Source organism: Sitodiplosis mosellana, unplaced genomic scaffold (genome assembly GCF_009176505.1).
Source record: "Sitodiplosis mosellana isolate CC-2019 unplaced genomic scaffold, AAFC_SMos_1.0 Smas_scaffold_2, whole genome shotgun sequence".
Lineage (NCBI taxonomy): Eukaryota > Metazoa > Arthropoda > Insecta > Diptera > Cecidomyiidae > Sitodiplosis > Sitodiplosis mosellana.
This window is the reverse complement of record NW_022595245.1, coordinates 8708786-8734497: the sequence shown is the minus strand read 5'-3', so window position 1 is coordinate 8734497 and position 25712 is coordinate 8708786. Positions and strand designations below refer to the sequence as shown.

At 34.4% G+C, this 25712-nt stretch overlaps 1 protein-coding gene across 3 annotated transcripts; it reads left to right on the top strand.

Annotated features, from left to right (window-relative positions):
• The first annotated feature begins 5553 nt into the window (after positions 1–5553).
• Positions 5554–25617, top strand: LOC129565104 (mast/stem cell growth factor receptor kita-like). 3 transcript variants are annotated; one of them, XM_055439571.1, is made up of 17 exons: positions 5554–6267; positions 17407–17712; positions 17793–17826; positions 17897–17974; positions 18053–18141; positions 18259–18403; positions 18726–18873; positions 19662–19894; positions 20740–20786; positions 20902–21047; positions 22467–22657; positions 22877–23031; positions 23110–23405; positions 23492–23568; positions 23712–23947; positions 24090–24195; positions 24368–25617. In XM_055439571.1, exons 2-17 carry the CDS (start codon positions 17617–17619, stop codon positions 24667–24669), a joined length of 2379 nt encoding a protein of 792 aa, XP_055295546.1. In that variant the 5' UTR covers positions 5554–6267; positions 17407–17616; the 3' UTR covers positions 24670–25617. The 3 variants fall into 3 exon arrangements, with proteins under 3 accessions (XP_055295546.1, XP_055295545.1, XP_055295544.1); XM_055439570.1 differs by having other exon boundaries at positions 5990–6263; XM_055439569.1 differs by lacking the exon at positions 5554–6267 and adding an exon at positions 16904–17015.
• Positions 25618–25712: the final 95 nt, after the last annotated feature.

Genomic DNA, 25712 nt, shown 5'->3' with positions numbered 1-25712 from the left:
CATCTCTTGTAATCACAACAAAGTTCTTGTATCCACGCATTAAATTCAAGTTAAGAGAGTTAATTAGAAATAATTTCCGGGAAAATAAGAGTCTCATTATTATGGGACTGAGCGCCCAGTAAAGTAATTAGTAACCAGATGAGCAACGTAATCTAATGTCATTCATCCGTTGTGAATTTCAATTTCATGCACATTTTGTAGTCAATCAATCACCAATAAAGATTACAAATTATCTTCGTTTCTTCTTAGAACAACTATGGGAAAGAGCCGCCAGTCAAATATATTCGAAAACAATCAGTTCAATGTTCTCTTCGTAGTAAAACAGTCAATCAATAGTAGTGTGAAAATTTCGAAGAAATCCGAACACACAATTTATCTTCGGAATATGGATAGAGATTTTATTGACAAGAGCGCCACAGCGCTGCATACACTGTCATGTTAAATGAGTCAGTTGAGCAAATTAAATGCGGTGTTTATCTCTATGTGAAAACCAAATTAATATTGTTATCGTTATTGACTATCGAACACGTCGCATAATTCGGCTATCAAAATAAATTGCGTCTCAACGCATTGTAATGAGTTATCGAAATGATCTCAGTACCAAAAGTGAACCGCTATTCAGACGTATCACGCAGTGGCGAGACGACATTCTGTTCTAGATTATTTATACACAAGTTAAAGCTTTTAAGTATCTATCATCGATTCGTTTAACTTTGAAGCCGGTTCAATCAAATAATTATCTTAATTAGATATTTACGGATAACTCAAGTTTGACTTGAAGCACATTGAAGCCTCATATAAGCTGCTATGTATTTAAGGAGATGTGACATCATTTTCACCAACCACAAGCTTTAATGTACATTCTTTAGCGGGCAATTTATATTATCAATATTTATATCCAATCCAACCACAAATTCGATAGAATATTTATGCTCCGAACTACGTAAATTGCATGTCCTTTCTTTTTATCGCTCTCATTGGTTTGATAACTTACTTAATCGATACCATCCACAACGTTGATTACTATTGAGTTGCACCGATTTTTGAACATATTTGACTGGCCGTTACATAAACACGGAGAGTTGCGTCAACACAATCTAATAAAAACGAAGGATTTAATTCATAAATTGCTGTAATTTTGCAGGTTCACAAGGTTTTTTTTCCGATTTTCTTCCTCAATCTAATTATCGGTCACCATGTGCAATTCAAAAATAGGAGACAATGTCATACGATTTCATAATGACTTTTGACATTTCCGTTTCGATATCAAAGGAACTATTCCAAAGCAAAGCAAGCTTCTCCATAAACATTCCTATAGATCTAAAGTGGATGAAATGTGTATTACCATTAAATTAGTTTTCTGTTATTCACTTGAGAGCTTTATTATGCATCCATCGAAGATTTCTTTCAAACACAAGCAGTAATTTCACTTGTTTGTGTCGTCTATGTGCGATTTTTTCTACTTCATCGAAGCAGAGGGCCAAGGTGCAATTTCCTTTGCTTGGATTTGTTTTTAATTGGAATGTATTCTAGTTTGCTTGAATGTGGTTTCAGCAATAACATCCTACTAACACATTTAACTAACTAGTGCAAACAAGGGGATTTTTTATTGGTCAATGTGTTCTTTATATCTTTGTCCTTTGATCTATTCATCTACGTAGTGCGGTTGATGAACTATGAAAAAAAATGTGCGCGAAAACGAAAAGAATAAGACACATATCAATCTCAGATCTATGTATTAGTAGGCTGTGTGTAGCGAGAAATGTATTACACATAACGTGAATGTAGTTGTAATACATTAGCGTAAACGTAGCAAACTCTGTGTTACCAGTGTGTAACATTAGACAACACCGCTCAAATGTTACTATGTGTGAGTAGCGAGCTCCACAATAATTTTGCGACAACGTTTACGCAAACGTATCGCCAAACTTCCGCAATAGTTGTCACAAACTTCAACTTCATTCGAATTCCGCTTGTTGTATTTTTAAAGGCTGCAATAGCTGATTATTCTCCTTCATAATTATTTTAAATAAATTTTTATTTCTTATTGGCAACGATGAGCAACATGAAAAGTTTAAATAAAACCATTTGAAATTATGTTTTCAATGTAATGAAGTTGGATACAATTCGAATTTACAGGTTTACGCCTTAGGGAAAGTGCCACAATACATTTCAAATGTAAGTCATTTGACACAAAGCAGTCAATGCCATCTCAATTCCAACTCATTGAATCATTGTACTTTTCGGCAACTTTTTTCAAACGTGTATGGCTTTACTAGAATATAATCAACTTTACGGCGACGCTAACAGCTTCTCTGTGGGCCGGTACTACGCGTTAGCCAAAACGTATTGATGTTTCGCAATGGTTACTCGATACATTTGCCAAAATACTATGATTTTTGTACTCTCTTCTACGATGTGTGTGCAGAGGAGCTGCTAGTGTCGCCGTAAAGTTGATTATATTCAACTCAAGCCACACACGATTGAAAAAAGTTGCTCGAAATATTTGATGATTCAATAAGTTGGTTTAGAGATGTCATTGGCTGTCTTTTGGTATTCCGGCAATATATTTATGGTTAACGCAATGCGATATGTCGTCGTAATGATTTTGCGTAAGCCTGTACATTGAAAATCCTATCGCAATGCGGAATGTCGCGGGAATGTTTTGCTTTCAACGCAAACCTCAATCGCAAAATTCTTGTAGGGGAGGGACTGAAGCATAGTATCGTGTGCGTTCCTCTTAATGACAAAATTAATTATTTATGCATGCGGAATCGAGGATTATGAATATATTTTTCGTTAGGCTTTCGATTTACTTTATAACGGTGTCATTTATGTCATCCAAAGATATCTTATAGCAGCTGTATCAAATGACTTCCGTTTGATACAAACGTACTAGTTCTTGAAGCTTAATCATGGACATTTTCTCTAACGATTCCGAAGCTCGAAATTACATATTGAGGAACAAATTCAATATTGAGGTGAAGTGTATATAATTTCCAAATTTATTAAAGTTTTATATATTGAAAACCGTATAAATCATGTCTTCTCACGGTGTTCACATTTTACGGTGACATACTCAAAGTATCAACTTGATATTGAATGAGTGCTTGACTTGTTATTGCTTTTTCGAATCCTTAAGAATTTATAATTTCGCGAAACGTTAATATAATTCGTGATGTTCAGGAATCTGGAAAAGCTTAAGTAACAAAATGTTCTATTAGGTTGTATAGTGTCACAGAATCATGATTTATTGTTGCGTAACAATGGAAAGAAATTAATGAAAACAATGTATTCGAGTAGAATCCATGTGCTGCCATTCCTTAATGTCAAGGAAATGAATCATTTCACTTTCTAGGGTCGCCATAATACGTCACAAAATCGAAGTGAGGTGCTTTTTACGTTGAATGAACTGTTCCATTCAATACCATTATTCTATAGATATGGCGCTAATACAATGGTAGCTAAGCGATGAATTGGAATTACAAATAGCTTTATGTATTGTGTGTTTGAATGATGAATCTAGTCGTCGGGAAGTCTATTATAATTCATAAAACCCCGAACATTTTTGCCGGTTGTTTTTTGTTACGTTTATTTGACACGCGAATCTCATTTGCGCTGTATGGTTGCGCTGACACACAACCCAATGGAATTTCAATTTAAATGAATATTAGAATTTGATTAAAAATCGTCGGCGAACTGATTGCATATCATTTGAATAATCCATACAATGCGTTCACTTTCTTCAGCGATAGACAATGGATAAACGAAATTAATCCTAATTTGCACATGTAAAACATAAAAATAAAATGCACAATGGTGAAGTTCAATGCCATCAATGGAAGAGACAAAAAACGAGACTGACAGTTTTATTGCAGAGATCAATGTCTCCATCGCAGAATTCATTCATCTCGTAAACCATTCAGAAGTACTAGCAGAAGTGTGAATTTTAAAATATTGAAATGCCACAACTATTCCGATTTTAATGGAATTTCAAGGAACTTAAAAAACCATTGAAAGCCATTTGGTTGTATGAGAATGATTGATTCAAGCATTGCTTGAATATCAAGTTTGAAATTGGCTTTCAAAATGTTTACCGCAAGCTTCGAATGGGTTTAGTGTTGATATGTGTTAGTATAAAACTTTTATACGTAGTTTTACATAAAACAGTTTCGATGGAAAAGAGGGCGAGAATTTCGACATCGATTCCCATCTGATCGTGAGCCTGTTTCTGTTGAAAGGTGGTGAAAAAAAAACTTGCTGTAAAATTCAAAAACTTTATTGATAAAAATGTGCCTTTTGGGAAATCAAACGTGAAAACACGTTTTGATGTGCGCCGGTAGAACCCGTAGCCGATATGAATATTTTTTACCTGCAGCTCAATGGAATTAGCTCATCAATTTTAGTAAAGTGAAAATCAATCAGATGAATTAATGAAAGCTTGAATTAATGTTGATAGATAACACTGTGCAACATTTTTGAAAAAGTTTCATAGAACTAGCTGGAATGGGATGATAGTCACTACTACTGTAGTGATTATTTATCTTCGGACTTTCGATTTAAATTTAAAATATTGAATAAGTTAAGTGAAGGATGAAAAAAAAAACAGTAAATTGAAATGTAAAACGAAACCTCAAAAAACAATTACATGATTTGAAAAGAGCGTTCAATGATATTTAACAGTTTAGAAACAGATACAACCAGAACACAAACAGTAATATCTGAAATGAATAGTTGAACCAATATCCGTATCAGATCAAAAAGAAATCATAAGCGTATTACGTTTCAATATGTTTTCAATGCGGTCTGTGTTCTTCATCAATGCATTTATGGCGCCGTAAACAAATAGAAAAAACGCCCCGCTCAAAAATATCTATCGAGAGTTTTTATAACTCGATAAAAATGATTTGGTTCTATGGAAAAGAGCACACACATCTGGAAATTGTATAAAAATAATCGTTACAAATAAAATTATGCGGAAAACGATTGGATTTTTTGTTTATTTTTAGGCAAAAATTTGCATATTTTCCAAATGTGTACAGAGCAACAGGTTTGCCAAAGGGAACGAATTCAATTGATGAGGCGGAAAAAAACACAATTAAATGAGAAATGCGGCTGATGATGTGTGTGTGTGTGTGTGTGTGTGTGCATGTGTGATATGATGAATAATGGTGTAACGTATGCATATAAATTGTGAAGACGAGCGAAAAAAAAGACGCATGAAAGCGCTTCAATTTGTGTGACAGAATGCTGAAAACAAAAAGGGAGAATTAGAATATATTATGGCTTCAATGGAATGTGTGTTTGCTATAGCAAAAATGAATGCACAAGCACAAGCACATTGATGGGATATCAATCGTTTTACTCTTTAACATTTCAATATCAAGCAGAGCGACAACAAAATTGGTCCGTGGAAAGACAGATGAAATTTCGTCGTGGCGTAGAACAAATACGTTTGAACTTTCACTTTCGCCAGCGCATGTGCGCTACTTCCATTCATGAAAATTGAAACGAGACCGGCTTCTATATGATCGCAATACATTCTGATAACTCAGTATGATGCTGGGCTTTGAGTGAAGCGCACGAATTTTTTTTCGGACAAAATTCAATTCATTTGCTGCTATATCGCGAGTTGAAGTGTGTTTCGGATGTAGAGTAGATACTTTCCAGGAGTTGTGTTTCATTACGTCCGTATTTATTGTCGGTTTTAGTTTCTAAGACATATATGTTATTGGTCATCAATTTGGTTTAGTTTTCGAATACTTTCGTGTATAAGTGGTTGTCAATACTGAATTATTCATGCGTCAGTGTAAACTTTTCGTTGATACAAGTGTTGGAAGAAATTATGCAGTGTTCAATCAATTAAAGAGAGCAACTTTATTTTATGTGCAGAATTATTACAACTTTATCGATTCGTTCAACGAATTAGGATTCCCACATATTCTTGGAACTTCCCACAAGTAATTTATCTATGGTCAAAACGGCAATTGCTGTGTTACATTATGTCTGTGATCATGCTGTTTTATATTTCGCCATTGTCTCAAGAAAATGAGAATAAATGGGCTAGTGCGACCGACACATAGATAAAAACACGTATGCCCGCTATTCCATTACGTGCACATAAATTTATGAAGACTCAACCGATGAGAAAAGAATTTGTCCCATGCTGTAAATAAATAAAAATTGCCACTACCAAAAGGTCGCCACAGAATTAATCAACGAAAAGTACATAAACGGCGGACTGACGTGGATATTTTGTAGGAGTACGTAAGTGTATGGTTCTGCATTCCACTTAGTAATCCATTCAAAGGAAATTTGTTGTTTGAAGAAAACACTATTCTTACTCTCTCGCTATTTCTCTCTTTGTTCTCTATCTATCTCTCTTTTTGCATTGTAAAAGATAAAATGAGATTTGTCCTTGTAAATCCACCAACGATATTTGTCAGCTGAAAGCTTTGGGTCGGACGCGATTGACATTAATTGGATTCATAGCATTAAAATGTGTTTTCCCATCAACGGACCATTTTTGAAGAGAAAAAAAAACCATCAATCTGATGCATGATGTCCCTTCCTTTTTATTTCATGATACACAAATTGTTTACTTTGCATACAATAGATATCTGTTGGGAAATAAGAAGCTTTACAAATTGATTTGGATTTAATAAACGTGGAGGAAATTGCGGTCCGGAATTTCATCGGAAATGTGTTCTTTATTGGATTATTGGAGTGGCATTTAAAAAACAAAGCACACACACTGAACATCATACATTGCATCAGACTATTCGATAATTTTTTTTGCTTTTCAATGAAAATTCCAGTTCGATATTGATACAGTGCTCAAAAAATTGTGTTTCACTGCATATATCAATGTGCTGTGTAAACTGTTTAATTTGTGTCCAATTTCGGACATTTTTGGATAAATTCCAGAACTGTTGCCTGAATCCTTTTCTTGAAAATTTCTTTCGAAAAAGGCATTCCAAACGCACGTTGGAAATTGTATTACAAGAAATTGTTCTATCACGTTTTTATTCTTCGGTTGATTCCACTTTGATTTTCACACAATGCTTGTCGGCATAATCAAAATACCGCGCCAACATTTTTGATGAAAGCAAAGCAATGGCTATGTTGACAATGAAAAATCATTCGTGCCGCCTGTATGTATGCAAATATTGTTGACAGAGAAAATGTATGCAAGATTTGCGGTTTAGTTAAAAATTCACCTGACGACGTCACCGCTATTATCATACGCCACATACTTCTCCGCAAGGCTGCATTGGAGAAAAGTTTGCATTCAAGCACGACTGAAAAGTTTCAAGTGAAAACGATATTTTATTCGGAAGCCATACCACACGAACCAAATCATATTTCCGCCAAGTAACAATCATGCATGATGATTTCAACCATCTCATGATGTAATTTTTTCCATCAAAATATGAGAAAGAAGGAAGTAAATGTGAGGGTTCCACAATTTTTACAGTGAATGGATAGTCAATATGATGCAGATGTTCCTCACAAACTCCACAAGGCACTCAGTTATTCAAGATAACAATTACGATTTTGGATGAAAATAAATGATAACAAACGGCAATTAAATTTAAAAAATAACAGACATTCAATATTTGCACTCAGAACTAGAAGTTTCATGCGGTTATGGTTACATAGATGGAATTGGCATTTTTGCGCGTTGCACGAATAACGTTTTGGGAAATGTATTTTTAAACGGAAATCTGACACGAGATGTATTTGGCAGAATATAGCGGCGTAGTATCGAAATGTTTACATTCATTTTTTGATTGCCCCCCCCCCCCTCTCTCGCTTTCTCGCTTTCTCGCTTTCTCGCTTTCTCTCTTTCTCTTTCTCCATTCGTTCAAATCATATCAGTCGAGTTCATCTGGGCCTAGCGTTAGGCCTCACGGGTTTTTTTTTGCCCCGTAAATGACACCAAAATATAAGAAAATGATTATTACAACGGTGTCAAAAAACCCATGAAGCAAAAAACGAAAAAAAGCACGTGTAAACACTTTCAGCCATATGAAAACCAAACCAATCTATTTGCAGTTGTAGGCATGTCTAAAAAGCGTAGTAATTTTCATGTTTCTTCTGTTTGTCCTCCCATTGTTTCAATTTTTTCCAGGGTATAAGACGCAAAAAATATCTCGCTGCCTTTCTTTGAAGCTTCGCTCAGTGGAAAAGTAATAATTCTATATAGATGTGTTCCATCATCATTATCAACATGCTGAGAATACAGTTCTGATGGGGAAAGATAAAATGAATGTAACGTAACGATTTAGCCTTAAACATAACGTGTTTGTTGAAATGATTGATTCAATATTTTGACATTGAAGTGCCCACTTGTGTTTACTCAGATTGCTGTTTTTCTAAGGCATCGACTTTCGACTGTTCTTTTTTCTGCCATGCTCTCCATACATAAAGTGCTGGAAAATCGCATCTCACGTTTCCAATCATTTTTAGCACTACATGGAATTTAGTATGCATGGAATATAGGCTATTGTTATTGTTTTTTTTCACGAGACAATTTTAAGACTCTTTAGGCCACTTTTTTTAGACCGAAAATTAATTCTTTTTCCTATCCAAAGTTCTAATTTGAAATGAAGCAATTACGCCTAATTACAAAAATGAAATAAAATCATGTGCTCGTAATTCTCTTTTGAGATAACTCAGAATTTTTTTTTATTAAAGATTACAATATAATATATAGAACAATATAGAATCATAATTTTATTCAATTGATTGATTTATTATTATTTATAATATCATTATTAATAATTTTTGTTTTAATGGTACTTGAATTTTCATTTTTCCCATCTTGACTGAATTACGTAAATTAACAATTTCCACCATGACATCGTCGATTTTAATATCTTCAGAAAAAATAGAGTCCGAATCGAACATACTTGATATTAATTCTAATAATTTTCATAAAATAAAGAAATGTATGCTTCGATTGAAACTACATTCCATGTAGTGTTTCGATGAATAATTTGATGGGAACATCAAATTAATTTAAACACTCAATTTTAAATTATATAAGACGATCTGCGGTCTTGTTTTTCTTCTGTGAATTGCAATGCACATAACATCAAACTTTGTGATTTTTTACGAATTTTATTATGTCGAACAGCTTATTCAATTTGTTCAAAACGCTGAAAGGGAGTTTTTGATTGATATACATTGTGTGTCTATAATCAGATCTAGATTGATCACCTCTGATGAGCAAGAATTCTCGACAGGAAATGAATGGGAAATGATGAAATTAAAAATTCGTTGAAAACAGTATTAGAGCATTTCGCATTACTTTTATTTCCACTGAATACATGAACAACTCCATGTTCGCTCATGTCAGATAAATAAAACATGGTAGAGAGAAGCTTTACATTATTTCGTGTATGAAAAAAAACAACCCCGCTTTTAAATCTCAGCGAATAATCTTGACTTCTCTATATTTGTAAATACATTTTTCTTTCGGTTTATGGTTATTTGATAAATCAAGCGCGAAATAGTTAAATGGAAATGCTTGGTGAGTTGATGCTGTAATTTTGTTTTTTTGGCCCGAATTCATCCAACAATTCCCAACCATAAACATCCAACCCTCAACGGCATCAGTTCTTTTATTATACTTTTAACATTTTGTTTCGCAATTTGGAGCAACCTAGCAAGTTTCTTATAGTAAATGTGTTGATTATAAAAGTTCAACAATGTGATCAAAAATGTATGTATCTGCCACTAGCACAAATGAATACCAATGGGAGAAAACTTGATTCGTGTTCCGGAAACAAATAAACAATATATAAAATGTTATATTCGTTTGTTCACTTTTTCCAATGAAAACATACATTTTGAGCATACATACCTAGATGTGTTTTTGTAAAGCATCGACTCTCGTCTGCTCCTTTTTCTATTATGCATCAAGTGCAGGAAAATAATACATTACGTTTGGAGTCACAGTTCTTTTTCTGCGAATTGCAATGCACATTAACATCAAATTATGTGATTTTCTGTTGATTTTATTATGTCGAACAGCTTATACAATACAATTTGTTCAAAACGTTGAGAGGGTTTTTTTTTTATTGATGTACATTGTACAGTGTGGTTGTTTATATACTTGAGAAAAATCAGAACTAGATTAAATACACATTTTGGAGAAAAAAAATTCATGGTAGGTCAAAATCAAATGAAAAACTCGTTGAAAATATTGTTGGAACATTTTTAATTGCTCTTATTTCCACGACAAAAATGATGGAATTTTTCTGTTCGCTCTTGATCGCATGTCGGATAAATAAAACACTGTAAAGCTTTATCCATTTCTATCTAAAAAAAAAAACAACTGGGAACAATCCTAACTCCTGCGTATATTTGCGAACACAGTTTATCTTTCCGTTCATGGCTGTTTGATTAAACAAATTGGACGTGTTAAATAAGTTTAAGCTCTAATTGGTATTTTGAACCACATTATATAACACTATTTCCAACCATAAACCCCATACAATTATCAACATAAGAACTTTTCTCAGTTTTTTGCAACAATCCAACAAGTTTCTGATAGTATGTATGTGTTAATTCACTAAATTTCACTTAGTGCCCATTGGCATATAAATACATGGTATGTAAACTAATGGAGAGAACTTCTTTCGTTTTCCAAAAACAAATTAAAAAAACATGTTTTTATGTCCCATTCTTCATTTTTTTCCGGTTCAAAAGTGTACATGTTGAACATAATCGTGATATCAATTGCACTGTCTACTTTCAGCGTGATGTGATGGCACAATTGTTTTGAAACGCCCCCCATTGAAAACGTTCAACTTTATCTCAGACTAATTTGTTGACATTAAACATAACGAAAACCAGTATACTTTGATGTAAATGCAACGCAAACATATTCTTCTGAAATACTTTCAGTTTAAAGCTTTCTAAACATATTTGCAAAAAAGTTAGTAAAATAGGTCGAACTCCAAGAGATTATGGCTACTTAGTATGTCAGCAACAATTTTGTTCTTTTTTTTATTTGCATCCAAATTTCAATTCCTCAATGAGAAATCTTCTTTGCTTTATGGAAGTATTTATTCGAATAACAAAGAAAAAATCTCCTGGTTTTAAATTCTTGAGAGGATCAAATCAGATTATGCGAAAAATCTTGAAACTCAAAACAAAGCTATAGCTAGGAAGAATTGTTAACGCAAATACATCCATTACCAAGCGTATGTAAACGGTTGAATTTGGGCTCGCATTTGGGTGTAGTTTCAGTCATTTTTAACGTCACAATGGAAGTAGAAAAAGGACCGTAAAAACAAATCAATTAGAAAGATATACATTCTATCAACTTGTTTAATTTCACTGGAACACCGGTGTTCGGCCGAAACATCTCGTGAACATTTCCTTATCATCACGTATTCCATCAAACACCGCCTTATTATCAAGCGAAATTCATATTTTCAAATAATTAGCTAACAGCATTGTAATTTGAAATCAAACGTTATTCCAACACCTTTGCGCAAAATTGAAACCCACACAATGACTGAGGCGATTAATCATTCTTGTTTACTTTTCTATTCGTGAATTTATGTTTTGTCAAGTCATTTGAAATTCAATAGGATAAAAGAAGAACTATAAATACGGTTAGAAGAAGAAAACAGCAAAACTGGTGATAAGCGTAAGAGGAGGTGCGTTTGTTATGTTTTTAGTCTGAAATTTACACATGTACAATATAAACCCACAAAATACAACAATATAAACCCACTTTATATCACACCAAAGTCATGTGAAAATGAATCATTTAGAAAATCCATCTCACATAGAGGGTATTAGATTCAAGAACATTTACCTAATCTAAAATTAGAATCGGAATCTTCACATTCGCTTCGTTGAGACCTGTTAATTGTTACAGTGATGACGCAATTGTTATGGTTTACTGTGCAACGCACATGTACACAGTGTTTATATGTTTATGCTCAAGTGGAATATGGTGATAGAGATAGTGATGCCCAAATAATACCACATTGATTGCATTTAACTAGTTAGTTGGAAATCGATGTTCAATGATTGGCTTACATTTTGTTTTTCAAAAAGACACAGTTTGATTCGGAGTGAATTGATTTATGTTGCGTTCTTCGTTGAAAGTCATAGTGTGTAAATGCCCTCATCCATTCACATATAGGATTTTTCGCATGAAAAAATGGTGAAAATGGAATTGATTTAAATGAAATGGCGACAAAAAGGCCATGACAGAACATGCGATCGAAACTTTTCCCACAGAAAAAATATTTATGATGGGCAAATGACATGGACGTAAAAAGTTGGATATTTTCTCGGAAACATTTTAATGAAATTTCCATGTCAGTTTTTTATGTGTCAAGGCTTCGTATTCAAATGCTCACACATATATCTAATGTAAATTGGTTTCATTTTGCATGCCTTTTACCAGATGACACAAAAAATGGCAAACCCGGAGAAAATCAAAAGTATGGCATTAATATGAAATTAGACTTGTCATTAACATTGCTTTACAATCCCATGAATAATGTAACGCATACGATGGAAAATAATATACATAATACCCATTTATTTACATCAGAATCTGATTAACTGTATATATCACAATGATATTGCTCGTCCTTAAAGTGATTTCTAACAATAATCATTCTACTCATTCCATTCAAGATTAAGGACAAAAGTCTCTATTTTTATCAACAATTCAAAAGAATCATTTTTGAAAATATACAATGAGAATCAATTCAAATTTAAATCTTGCCGTGGTGACAATTGTGTCAACAATGGCATGGTTTCCCTTTTCAAATGGCGTTCGACATAACATCGATTCAAATTTTGAACATTTCAATCCTTGAATGATTTGAATTCGTTGTAAATGCACTGGCTTATTGTTGGCTGATGGCTTTGGGGTATCTCAAATTTTGTTATAAGCCATGGAAACGATTTTTATATTCAAATATCAAAGTTTTCGTGTTTAAATAGTTTCCAATCAAAATATTTTGCTCTCAGTCCTTTCTTATGCGTAGTTTCATTTCTACTTATCAGAGGATAAGGTTAAATTCACTTCGCGGAAACTATCGGATTGGTCCCAAAACTCTTGTACGAACGAAAATATCGTCCGGTGCTAGTCCGAATGATGTTGCATAGCTAGCGCCATAACTTCAAACGATGGCAAAGTGTTTGGAACTATTGTGTATGTGTGCACTGTATGATTGTATTGTGTCATCTTAAGCATAATAGAGCATAACTCAATCAAGGCAGAAGACAGCAAACAACGTGCGGCGCTGCTATGCAACAGCATTCCTTTATACACAGGCTCTTATAGGGCACAATCACCGGACGGAAAATATCCACCTCCGCATTTCAAGTTGTTCCGTTATCAACTCGTGATTTTCGAGTTTTTAACAAAATAAAGAGAAATGGTTGAAAATCAGGTTTGCACCAAATCAACTTTCCTTTGATTGCTAAACAAAAAAAAGTGCTGTTGCTAGTGATTGCATTTCATTTTGAAACAATTTGAAATCGGGTTTTTCTAGAGAACGTTCCCTTTGCTTTCATTTCAATTCATCAATATTTTTTTGTAAAAGGAATTCACCTACATCACGGAATCACGTGCCATTCAAATGAATCGAGAAACGAGTATTTGCGTTCCATATTCAGGGACTGTGAAATAAATACAATTCAATGTACGATTATTAGAAAACATTTCATCTCTTTTGGTTTTCTTTATTCGACTATTTTGTTCATAATGAACGGTCAAGCCCAGAACCGCTTTCGGTTTGAAAACAACCATTACAATTTAGATCTCTTTGAATCAATAGCGAAATATTTAAACAGTTCAATTGCAATTCCGTTGGGAATTCTTGATATAGTGGTAGTTGCAAAATTCAAAATGAGGACACAATATTCTTGTGGAATATATTTTGCTGGACGAAATGAGCTATATCGAAATGTTGTTGTAAGCTTTTTCCATGGTAACACTTTCAATTGAAATCTTGATTTTTATTGAAATAATTTTGTATCTTTCCAAGAAGATATTCCACTTATTTTGTGTTCTGAAAAGGTCTTGAGCTGCGTTTGCAAAATTTTCATCAAAACAATTTGACGAACATATTCAGTGGAATTTAAGTGCGTAGTTTCAATTCGAAAAACGATCAATAAAATACATACGTATCCATCGTATTCCCCCTACGCAAAAGCACTTCCAGAAGTAGCCATTTAGATCCGATACATGAAATATCGGGAAATAAAATGTTGTTCGGATATTAACCTTCAGTCCGTGCTCTCGTTTTACAACACATTCCCGTGCTCTCGGGCACACAGTGCCCGTAGTACATTTTGCATAAAAACTGGGTGGTCATAATAGATAACGGCTTGGTGTCTTTAGCAAAGTTGTAGTACTCTGACCGCTCTATATCTTTTACGAAGAAACTATCACGTTATCACTTATCAGTTCCACGGAAAACGCGAAAAACCGCGAAAACGCGAATAATCGCCATCTCATTTTTAACGGATTTGGTAAATGATAAAAAATATCTGCCTTCAGCAAAGCTGTAGAGCAGGTTGAATACTACAATTTTTCTCGAGACACCAAGCCGTTATCTCTTATCAGTTACGCGAAAAATGATAAGAAAAAAATCGCTTTTCCCGCGGTTTTTCGCGAACTGATAAGAGATAACGACTTGATGTCTTCGGCAATGTTGTTGCAATTGACCTACCCTACAACTTTGCTGAAGACACCATTTCGGTATATCTTATCAGTTCCATAAAAAATAATAAACCATGTATTTGCGTGTTTGGCGTTTTTCGCGGATTCCGCGTAATTGATAAGAGATAAGTGATATCTGTCTCCAGCAAAAATTTAGGGAACCTCAAATACAACAGCTTCGCTGAATCTCTAATCTTAGTGGAGTTTTGGACCAAACTTCACTACGGGCACTGTATACCCCAGAGCACGTACGGTGCACATGTGTTTACAAACACACATATCTCAAATATGCTTACACATATTAACATGAAATTTTACTGGTGTGTAGCAAAAGGTTCAAGCTATCGAATGGTAATACATTTATGGTGGCTATTTTTTATTTTAGTACTTGTATTTACATTTAAAGTTTGCCTCGGGCACTGTATGCCCAGAGCACGGACTGAAGGTTAAAAAAATTCACAGCAAACACCATTAAATTTCTTTACATAGAAAAATCGTCGGCTAATAATATAAATCTCAAATTATATCACATCACATCACATCACATCACATCACATCACATCACATCACATCACATCACATCATAGTTGTCGATATTCGTATGCATTCGTGCATCTCTAGTATTATTTTCGTTTTTGTACAAAGTATACCCACTGTGCTGTAAAAGTCTCGTATGAATATTCGAACGTACTCATAGAAATTCTTGAGAATTCGCTTGCTATGCTTGCCACATTTGGTCTCTAGATCAACAATATGCTCCAATTTAATTGTACGAAATTGTGAAACTTCTTGGTGCGTTCAAAATTCAACGCAAAGAACGTGTGAAGGCTTTATACTATTTGTGCTTTTTGCAATAATATGGAGCCGCCATGATTATTTACCAATCAATAGTACTGAAGTACAGTGTATTTGAGTCCGAACCTTCTCCACTACTGCTTGAAAGCATAATGGTGTAAAAATCTGCAAGAATTTACGCCTCGTTCTTTCCTTGCCGGAACAATCATCATAATCCTCAAAAGCAATTCCGCAAAAAATCATTTATTGCTGACGCCATTTATTGAATTGGTAATTATAATGGTTCTAAGCTATTCAAACCAAATTTATTGTGTGGAATTAAGTTTAATTTTAATTATTTCGCATCAAAACATCAGCAACGAATGTTTCCTATGTGGAAATGTTTCTAACGACTGTGATGAAAATAGTTGCTAGTTTTTCATTCAATTCAGTTAAGTTTTTCGGCGAAACAGTTTGCGTAGAATTTTGAAAGTAATAATAATTCGTTACTAGTTCATATTTTAATAAAAGCATTTCCATATATGTGTATCACACGATCTTTGAATACGAACACAACCTAGAAGTGAGTGTGCAACTGTGCGTAGTGTTCTTCATTATCTATCCAATTTGGTTGTGGCTCATGTGGAATTCCCAGTCAAACCAAACTTTTGACTATTTGCATTTTCATCAAACCTCTTCAAATTAAAAGCTAATTCTACTTGAAACGAAAAAAAGATGGAACGGGTTTAAAGAACGGGTTTCACGATAAGACTTGTCAATCTTTAATGTGTGTGTTGTTTACGACGTTCGAGTGACAGTCAAGCAGCCATGGTGAAAATGAAACAAGTTCTTTCAATTAATTCATAACAATAACAACTCCGTTCTTCTTCAAATTTTCCGGAATTAATTTTCAGCCAACTTTATTTAATTTATGCCATGTACCACGTGTACCTTCATACCATGTCTATTAATGATATTTATGGAATATGCTATTCTAGTCGCTTAACGATGTTGACATTTCAACAATAGCATACCGCTAGCTGCAGTTGTCTATTAAATGAATTTAAAAACATTTTTCAAATATAAACAATAAACATGTCTCCATGGAAAACGTGCTAATTTTAAATTTGATCCATATATTTCATGATGGCATTGAAGCGAGTGCTTATGCACGCGTATATTACGTAGTAATTGAGAGAAAGAATTTATAAATATATTTACAATATTTTAAGAAAATTGATAAGAACTGATAACCAAGTGCCGCTTGAGATCGAATCGAATATATTTTCGATATTCCGTGTTGTTTTTCCACCCAACGTTGAACTTCTTGAGAATGTAATCGGCTTGGAAACGCTTATCATGTTGTTGATAAAGTGATAACAAACACCTTTACTCCACAACAGTTGAACTGTAGCCTCAGCCATTGTCCGCATAATTTGGCTAATAACAGAGCTGAGTTGCAAATGAGTGTGAATACTTGTTGATTCTGAAAAGTTTTCGTTGAAACTTTTACAAAGTTGCCATAAAGGTAAAGTGACGTTAAATAGTGGATCAACTTATTTTTCAATGTGTTAAAGGTTTATTTATGCTGTGACTGCCCAGTGCCCAGTGCCCATCTGTTCAATTGACAATAATAAAATGTAGTAAAAAAAGACTTCTTTGTTAGAAGAACACCAGTTGAATGCTAAGATAGTACGGTAGCGCCTAGTCGTTGTCTGTGAAGACTCAAGTATTCGCTGTAAAAAGAGCACAAACTCTTGTAGTGCTATATAAATTTTTTGATACGGTTATCTCTATTTTTTGTGCATGTTATTTTACTTCAACGAAAGGAGAAAAAAACATCGAAAAAATGACTTCTTTCACATCAAACTCCATTTAAAATGAACAATATTGAAAGATAGCCTTGTGTTCCATTTCAGAATCTGCGTGCAATTTACTTGGAAGTAAAAGCAACTAAGCAACTTCAAAGGCTGTTCAATTTGGAATTTGCCCCCACCAGCTGAAGCAATCAATTTAGTGGTTTTGGATTACAACGAAATGGATGTGCCTTTGTGCCTACTGTGAAATTCTAATAAACAAATACACAAACATTGATAGTAGGACAGTATGAATGCAGCGCCATTTCAAGAATGATGTCATTATCAGAGATATGCGAACGGCCAAAATCACCGAAATTTCACGCATTGGCATTCGTTGTGTTTTACATTACAATTATTGAGTGTCGGGTAAATATCAAATGTGTCTCGTCTTTGTTTTCTCCATAGTTATTGAATTTATTCATTAAACGTTTCATTTACGTACACAGTTACAGGATGTGCCTCCTCGTGGCTCTTTGTTCGGTAAAACATTGAATAGCTTATAAATTTCTAATGAGTATTTAACGATAATTTCCTACATTATATTTTGTAGACCTCACTGTAGACACGATTGTTTTCGACAAAGATGCACTTCAAGCAAATATTAGCTGGAAATCGAGTGATTTACGAGGTAAGCACAGACATGATTAAAAAGACGTGAATTGAATAACATTTCCCCTCTCACTCCTCTCTCTCTCTTTTCATTTAGGACGAAAGCTTGATGTGCGCCTAAATCCAGTTACGGATGAACATTGGTGTACAAACAAAAAGCCATGTGTATTATATGGATTAGCAACCGTATGTGTTGAACAATAGATTGGACAATGGATTCGATTCCATTTTCTGTCATTGATCTCATCATTACTATTTTCTTTTGTTACATGCTAATTATCAATGATATGATTCTTTTGATAGAACATAACCGACATATTGTTGCCACGCGATCCATTGTTTGAGCTCGAACATCATGAATGTTCCATTCAGCCGGGTTGCGTGTATGATGTTTTGGTCGAAACCACGGATCGAATGTTACGACAAACGACCAAATACATAGTTCCAGGTAAATATAATATACGGGGTGTACCAGTATTTACACGGAGTTTGCTGCCTATATATGAACCGTTGCAACAAACAAATTCCCTCAGAATATTTTTTGCTTCAAAGTGCAACATGAAATTTTTTTTATATTGAGTTTTCAACAACAACTCCATATGAAAAAAAACTTTATGTTGCACTTTAAAACTAAAATATTCTGAGGGAATTTGTTTGTCGCAATGGTTCATATATGAAACTAATATTTCAATTAATTCCACTTGTCATTTGATACAACATGACCGAATGGGTTCGTTTTTTGTTCCTCTCTCTCTCTCGTTGACATTCAGATTGCGTTGCTGATGTTTGTTCCTGCAAACATACACATTTGCTTCCGGACACATTTCTCAATGCAACAATTGATTCAAAAATGTTGAAAATTTTTTGGCGAGTGAATGAGAGCTCGGAAAATGTGTCGTTGAGTAGCATTTTCATCAGGTAAATATTTGACAACACAAAAACATGTCCGCGAATGTAAATATGAATATTAAGTCCATATTCAAATTAAAAAGCCAATCCAGTCTCTGTTTTAACCAATTACTTTAATGAATTGTGCCGACGTTTCGAATCGTGTTTGGATTCTTCTTCAGGGCTGTTCATGCGTAATCAATTCTGTCACAAATTATAATTCGCTTGTTTAAAGAAAAAATCTACGATTTAATAATCCCATTTAGTTTTTTTCGTTGTGAAACAATCTCAAATGGCCATTGTTAATGAATTATAATTTGTGACAGAATTGATTACGCATGAACAGCCCTGAAGAAGAATCCAATCACGATTCGAAACGTCGGTACAATTCATCAAAGTAATTGATTAAAGCAGAGACTGGATTGGCTTTTTAATTTGAATTTTAATCGACAGTTGGTAGTCAAAAATAAATATTAAGTCCATATTGTACTACTTTTTATGTTCACTCCAAATGATTTTCAGCCGATATTTTAAAGCTGGCTTTAGTTTTGAATGTAGCGAATTTCCAAAAAAAACATCCGCTATGCCCTAATTACCTTATAATTAAGCGCACATTATGATTACTAAACAGATTTCATTTTTTGCGTAAAAACTGTAGCTTATTTAAAAAAACTAAAGTCGGCTTTAGCATTAAAACCGAAGAAGCATTCAAAATGAACATTGAATATACAAAATGAACGCAGTATTTTCACTTGGAACGGACATTAATGTTTTTTTCAATCAAAACTTACACCGAAATTTTCGTTGTCGTGTCGCAGTGTTGGAATGCAAAATAATCCGTCTCTCCGATGGGGTGGCCAAACAGTACACCTTGATGAGATTCAATTACCGTTACAAAACACGAGCGACTACACTGAAAGCGAAGAAGGATATCATTTGGTCAATATGACCGATGTAATGGCAAATGCAACTGAATTTCGGCTTTTTGTGCGTGCCCATGTTATTGATAATAAAGGATGCCCTGGACGAGAAAGCAATTTCACGTATAAAGGTAAGTGCTCTATTTGGGATTGTTTCCACTGGTTTGAGGCTATTTAATATGTACAAAATAATCCATTTTCGAAGAAAAAGTTGTCTACTCGCAAGGGATTTATGAACAGACACAAAAAGGTGTCAACGAAAACCACATTTAGCTAAACAGGTTTATTTAGGCAAAAACTTTTCATATGAAATGAGAAGCTGAGTCTTTTGTTCAGAAGAAACTTTAGAGCTATTCATCCAGCTGCATAAGCCCATTCAAATTACATATTTTGAATTTCTCTTTAAGCTTTTAATTATTCCTAATGGTCGAATACTGAATGCGTTGATGCAGTTGGTGTGGAAGTTTGAAACCAATATTTTCACAAAGAAATGCGCAGTACCTCAGGCTAGGGTAGTCCTACTGATGAATTTGTGATATATTTTATGACCATGCTGCTCACAAATATTGTTTGATGATCATTTGTGAATGTTCGTCGAAAATTGTTCGATACACTCTCACATTTCACGCTTGTAAAACTAGAGATCCCAATGCGCTAAATGCAATTTCAAATTAATTAAAGAGACAGAACAGCGTGAGGACGTAAAGAGTATCGCATTCATTATCGCTTGTTCTCTGCCTGGAAATCTCTTTGAAATTAAAAGCTCTCTTCATTTTAAATGAAAATTAAAACGAAATTACTGTTCAATTAATAGGGCAACCTGCCATTTGATGTGCGCAATTTGGTCTTGACTCAGGAATCTTTTATATATATACTACGTGACATTTTATATAAATGCATCAATCATTTGACTTCATAAATTTGTTAATGAACATTGAAAATCCATATCATCTGTGAATTTCTAATCTAATTCCAGTTCTATCACACAAAACCACTGTAGTGTATGCCAATAATAATTTTGTGGTAAGTATTGAAATCGAACCAATACAGTTCATTTGTTGTGATTGCACTGACTATTCCCCTTCACGGTGGTGTTCACCGGATTTATTGCTATTTATTTGAATTTCATTTTTCACAGAAAATATTCCTAATTTGCTTTTCCATTGTGGTTGTGCTGTTGATTATCGGATTTGCGTTCACATATCGGCACATGCAACATTTGTTGCTAACCAAATCGTTTGTGAAAAATTGGCGTGGGATCTACCAAAATGTGCCGAGTGTTGGGTGAGTTGAATATACACACAATTTTGATGCTGTGGTTTTTAATTGGATGTGCTTTTTGTAATGATTGTGCTACGATTTTGTGTGTCGTTCTTTACAATGAACGACGAAAAATTACATCTGTTACGAATGGTATTCCAACATGTGATTGATCGAGAAAGGATTGTTTTGCTTCAGGCGAATGCTATTTTATCGACTATCAATACTTAACAATTGGAAAAATGGAGCGTGTTTCACGGAAAATCATCAACGATGTCAGACAAAATAAACACAAGCAAACAGGCAATGGAAAAACAAACAAGCAATGTTTTTTTAGGGTGGATTGGTTATATGTCCAATTTTCCATCCTCTTGGTAACACTGTTTGAACGCGTATATTAATAGAAAATTGAATTTGCGTTGGTGAACTCTCTCTAGTTGTCAAGTGCAGTAAATTTGATATTTGATATGTTGGAAACGAAACTGGCACTGATGTTGAATACATTTCCAGCAAATATCAAACTGGCAGAGCTAACATAGGCACCTACGGGGTGCCGGCACTTACTTTAGTGCACACCTAGTACTATTCCAAAATACTTTTTTTCCCAATTTCTTTTGGAGGTTTTGAAATGTGATTTTTTTTATCATCTAAATATCATAGCGCACCCAAGGTAGTAAGTGCCGGCACCCCGTAGGTGCCTATGTCAGCTCTGCAAACTGGTCTCCAGTCACAAAAATACCGAGGATGTGTAGAAAGCACAAATGAAACAAAAGCTGCAAATGAGAGTGGCTAGTTTTTTCTCTAGCTTACCCACTATAGAATTCCGTAGATTTCTACGGAAAAATTGACATTCGAGTCAATAGTTTTGTGAAGTTGAATTTCAACAAAATATTTTCATTGATTCGCTGGGTCACATTTTAACTAATCGTGTGACCGTGATTTTTGAACGCATCTAGGCACCAACCTCAATTTCATACGATTCCCCGATGTGGTTTTGAATTCGTTTTGCGTTCAAGAATAACAATTGGTTTTTAAAATTCGCAATCAGGTGAAACACTTTAACGCAAAAAAATTGCGTTCAACCAAAAATATGCCACCATAAATTTGCATTTGACTGAAAAAAATCCTGTACGTGTTCAAGAATCGCAGTCATACGCTCTCTCATTTTGTCATCGCTAAAAAGAAAAAGAAAAACATCGGATATATTGGTGAACACAACAATAACATTGACTCTGTACGAATTTACATACACATTTTTATACATGATTCCATTTGAAAAGTATACAATAGTCTGTGTAAATAGGAAAAATTGTCGCATAGAATAACATTTCCGGGAATTGTAAAGATATAAAGCTACCGTTTTATTTCGATAAATTTTTGGACCCAGTAGGCACACACTCCCTTAATAATAGTAATGTGTTTGAACAAATCTCGTTGCCACAGATTCAGGACAATGAAATTTGAAGAGAATTTCTTGTACGGTGAAGAGTTTGAACACTGTGAAATACCGCATTCCTCGTTAAAATTGAGTCATAACATTGGAAAAGGTGCATTTGGTAGCGTTTACCTGGCTGTAGCAAATAGCATTGGAACAAAGGAGTGTTCCGGTTTGGTGGCAGTAAAGAAGCTTAAAAGTACGTATACATCATTGATTTAAATATGCAAGTTATGTAAATACAAATATTATATTTTTTAAATGTTTCGCAACTATGTCAATTCCGTAAAATCTTCAGCCACAAAGACAATTTAATTACGGAAGATAAGCCATTTTTGATATAATACATAACTTCGTGGAATTTCTCTATTGCGTGTTGTTGATGTTTCATAAATAATTCTCGTTATTTTCTATGCAGAAGACCACAATGTCGAAGAGATGGATGAATTTATGTGCGAAATTGCCATAATGAAAAGCATATCTCGGCATCCCAATGTGGTTGCGCTCATTGGATATTGTACCGTGAAACAACCTTACTACATGGTGATGGAATTTGTTGGATGTGGCGATCTAGTAAGTAATATGCTGTGTTTTGACATATTGTGGCGAATTTTAAGCTGAAATTCTGTAATAATTCGGTTTTATCCACAGCTTAATTATTTACGCAAGCTTCGTGAACAGCACGAAGTTCGAGCAGCAGCTGCACTTCGAATGGCCAATCAACAGAGACCAAAAACGAGTCATGTTGCCGACAGTAGTACGAGCAGTACTTTGAATTTGCTGTCACAGGCGAGCAATGCAAATAAAAGTGTCAAAAGCTATTCTAATCTATCAAAAAGCGGTTACAGTGATAATACCTCGGCCACAAGTTTAAATAATCCAATAACCGTAACGACACTCAATAAACTGGAAATGGAAGTAAATTACTTGGAAATATGCCATTCATCGTAAGTGGTCCAATTGGTGGCAACTCATGTCCAAATAATTCGTATAATTTGATTTATTTGCAATATAAAATGGTATGTTTTTGCAGGAGTAGCAATTCGGACGCATCGTATGATACAAAAGCGGAAAGTGTCGCATCGACCAAACGAATTTCGGATGCCGACAGTAAGTTATCTTTACTTTGACCGTCCAGTTTGCTCTCTCTCTCCCCCCCTTTTTCCTGTGTACAGTGTACACACATAAAATATCAAAGCTTCTTATTGGCAAACATTTAATTGAAATGTTGATCATTTTTCACATGGCACCAGATTATACATCATTCCCAAATCCGCAAGCAACATCACTTGAGTGTGTGTTGGACCACAAAGAATTGCACAGTTTTGCTGTGCAAATTGCTCGTGGCATGAAACATTTGGAAGACAGAGGGATTATACACCGTGACTTGGCTGCACGCAATGTTCTCATCGACGAAAACAAACAACTGAAAATCTCTGATTTTGGTATGTCTCGCTGCACTATCTATGTGACACGACGCACAAAAAAGGTAACGTAAACGAACCAAAAACCAGACTGCACCGTCATTTCATATTTCAATTTGTTAACACGATGCAATCGAGTGAAAACAGCATGAATTAAATACGCAAAAAACAAATATTGAACGTCATTTACCAAACAAACGCACACAGGTACCGATAAGATGGATGGCAATTGAGGCACTACGAGAGAATATATACACAAGCAAAAGCGATGTTTGGAGCTTTGGAGTGGTGCTGTGGGAAATTGGCACTTTAGGTATGTGAATTTCTGATTAGGTCGATTCTCGAAAAGCAAAACCAACTTTATGGTTTCGAATTCGCAATTATACTAGATTAGTTGCGCTCTTCAATTTAAACCTCTTCTCTCTGGAATTTCGATTCCTCTCACATTGATGTAATGTTTTGTGTAATTATCTCGTTTCATTTAGGTGCAATCCCATACGCACACGTGTGCAATGAATTACTGTTAAAACACTTGGCCGATGGACATCGTATGCAACGACCTGAAGTATGCAGTGAGCAATTGTATAAATTAATGCGGCAATGTTGGTCGGAATGTCCACATGATCGTCCGTTTTTCTCGGAAATTGTTCGGAAATTGGAAACCACGGAAGGAGATGAGCATATTTATGTCAATTTTGATGACATCGCACCGAACTACGTGTTCCCACCAACTTCTGTGGCTAAAACGGTTAAAGAGCATGTGGAAGAGCCCACATCTTTAGCTTAAAAAAAAACATGAGAATTTTGTCAATATTAGACAAGCGATTCTACGTAGATAAGCAGAATATGCATACTGTGATATTTATCTGAAGCGATGAAGCAAGCTGTGAACGATCAATTGCAGTTGTGGTATGATTTTGGAAGAAAGGAGAATTTTAAGCAAAGGCGATTAAAGCAATGTGCAACCTATTTTTGAACTTTGCGATTTAGAGAATATTTCATATTTGATTAGAAGCGTGTCGTTAGAGCATTCTATGAGATCAGCATATATTTGGGATTGAAAAATTCACCACATTAATTCGAAAGGCGGTTTATAGAAAAAATGAGAGAGCACTTTAAATTCAAGCTCCACTCGTACAACGAGATAGCACTTTAGATTGAATCTGGGCGTCTCCACCTGCACTTAAATCCCCGAAATACTCTTTCAATTAATGTTGTACCGATGTTAGATATAAGTACACTACATTTCAAATATGAAACAAACAAGTGTGGACAATGGGCACAATTAAAATCGAATCTACAAGATAAGCATAACCCGATAAGAAATTGTTTGTGCAAGAAGATAATGGCATATAAATATTAACATAATTGTTTGGAAAATCAAATAACGACTGTAATGTCACTTTTCAAATATTGAATGTTACTTGATGCAATTTTCTTCATAATTCAATTTTATAATAAATGGATAGAAATGCACTTGATTCGTATAAATTAAGAATGTGATTTGATTTATTCAAATCGAATGGTTTCAAATTATTAATGCATTTTGATTACGGGTTATTTTTCTATTGCATTTGCATTTTTGCCATTTAATTTTCACTGAAAGTATTAATGTATTTTTCTACTCATCTGTCCATCAAATGTTCAAATTTTGAAACTGTGAATTCGCAAATGATTTTGTGGATCATTAAATTTCTGAATGTCAATAAAAAAAATAAATCAATTCAAAGTCTAACTGTTGTGTACTTCATTAATAATTGAGCGTTGAGTATGTGGTTGATTTTCGCGCGAATTCCACGTTCGTATCGGGCAATACATGGCTGCATGTAC

What these genes read in the sequence shown, in the direction of transcription:
- LOC129565104 (XM_055439571.1), top strand. Translation starts at nt 17,617, where the DNA reads ATGATGTCATTATCAGAGATATGCGAACGGCCAAAATCACCGAAATTT. An exon ending in TTGTTGGATGTGGCGATCTA is followed by an intron (nt 23,032 to 23,109) that starts GTAAGTAATATG and finishes TTTTATCCACAG; the next exon opens with CTTAATTATTTACGCAAGCT. An exon ending in ACGAATTTCGGATGCCGACA is followed by an intron (nt 23,569 to 23,711) that starts GTAAGTTATCTT and finishes ACATGGCACCAG; the next exon opens with ATTATACATCATTCCCAAAT.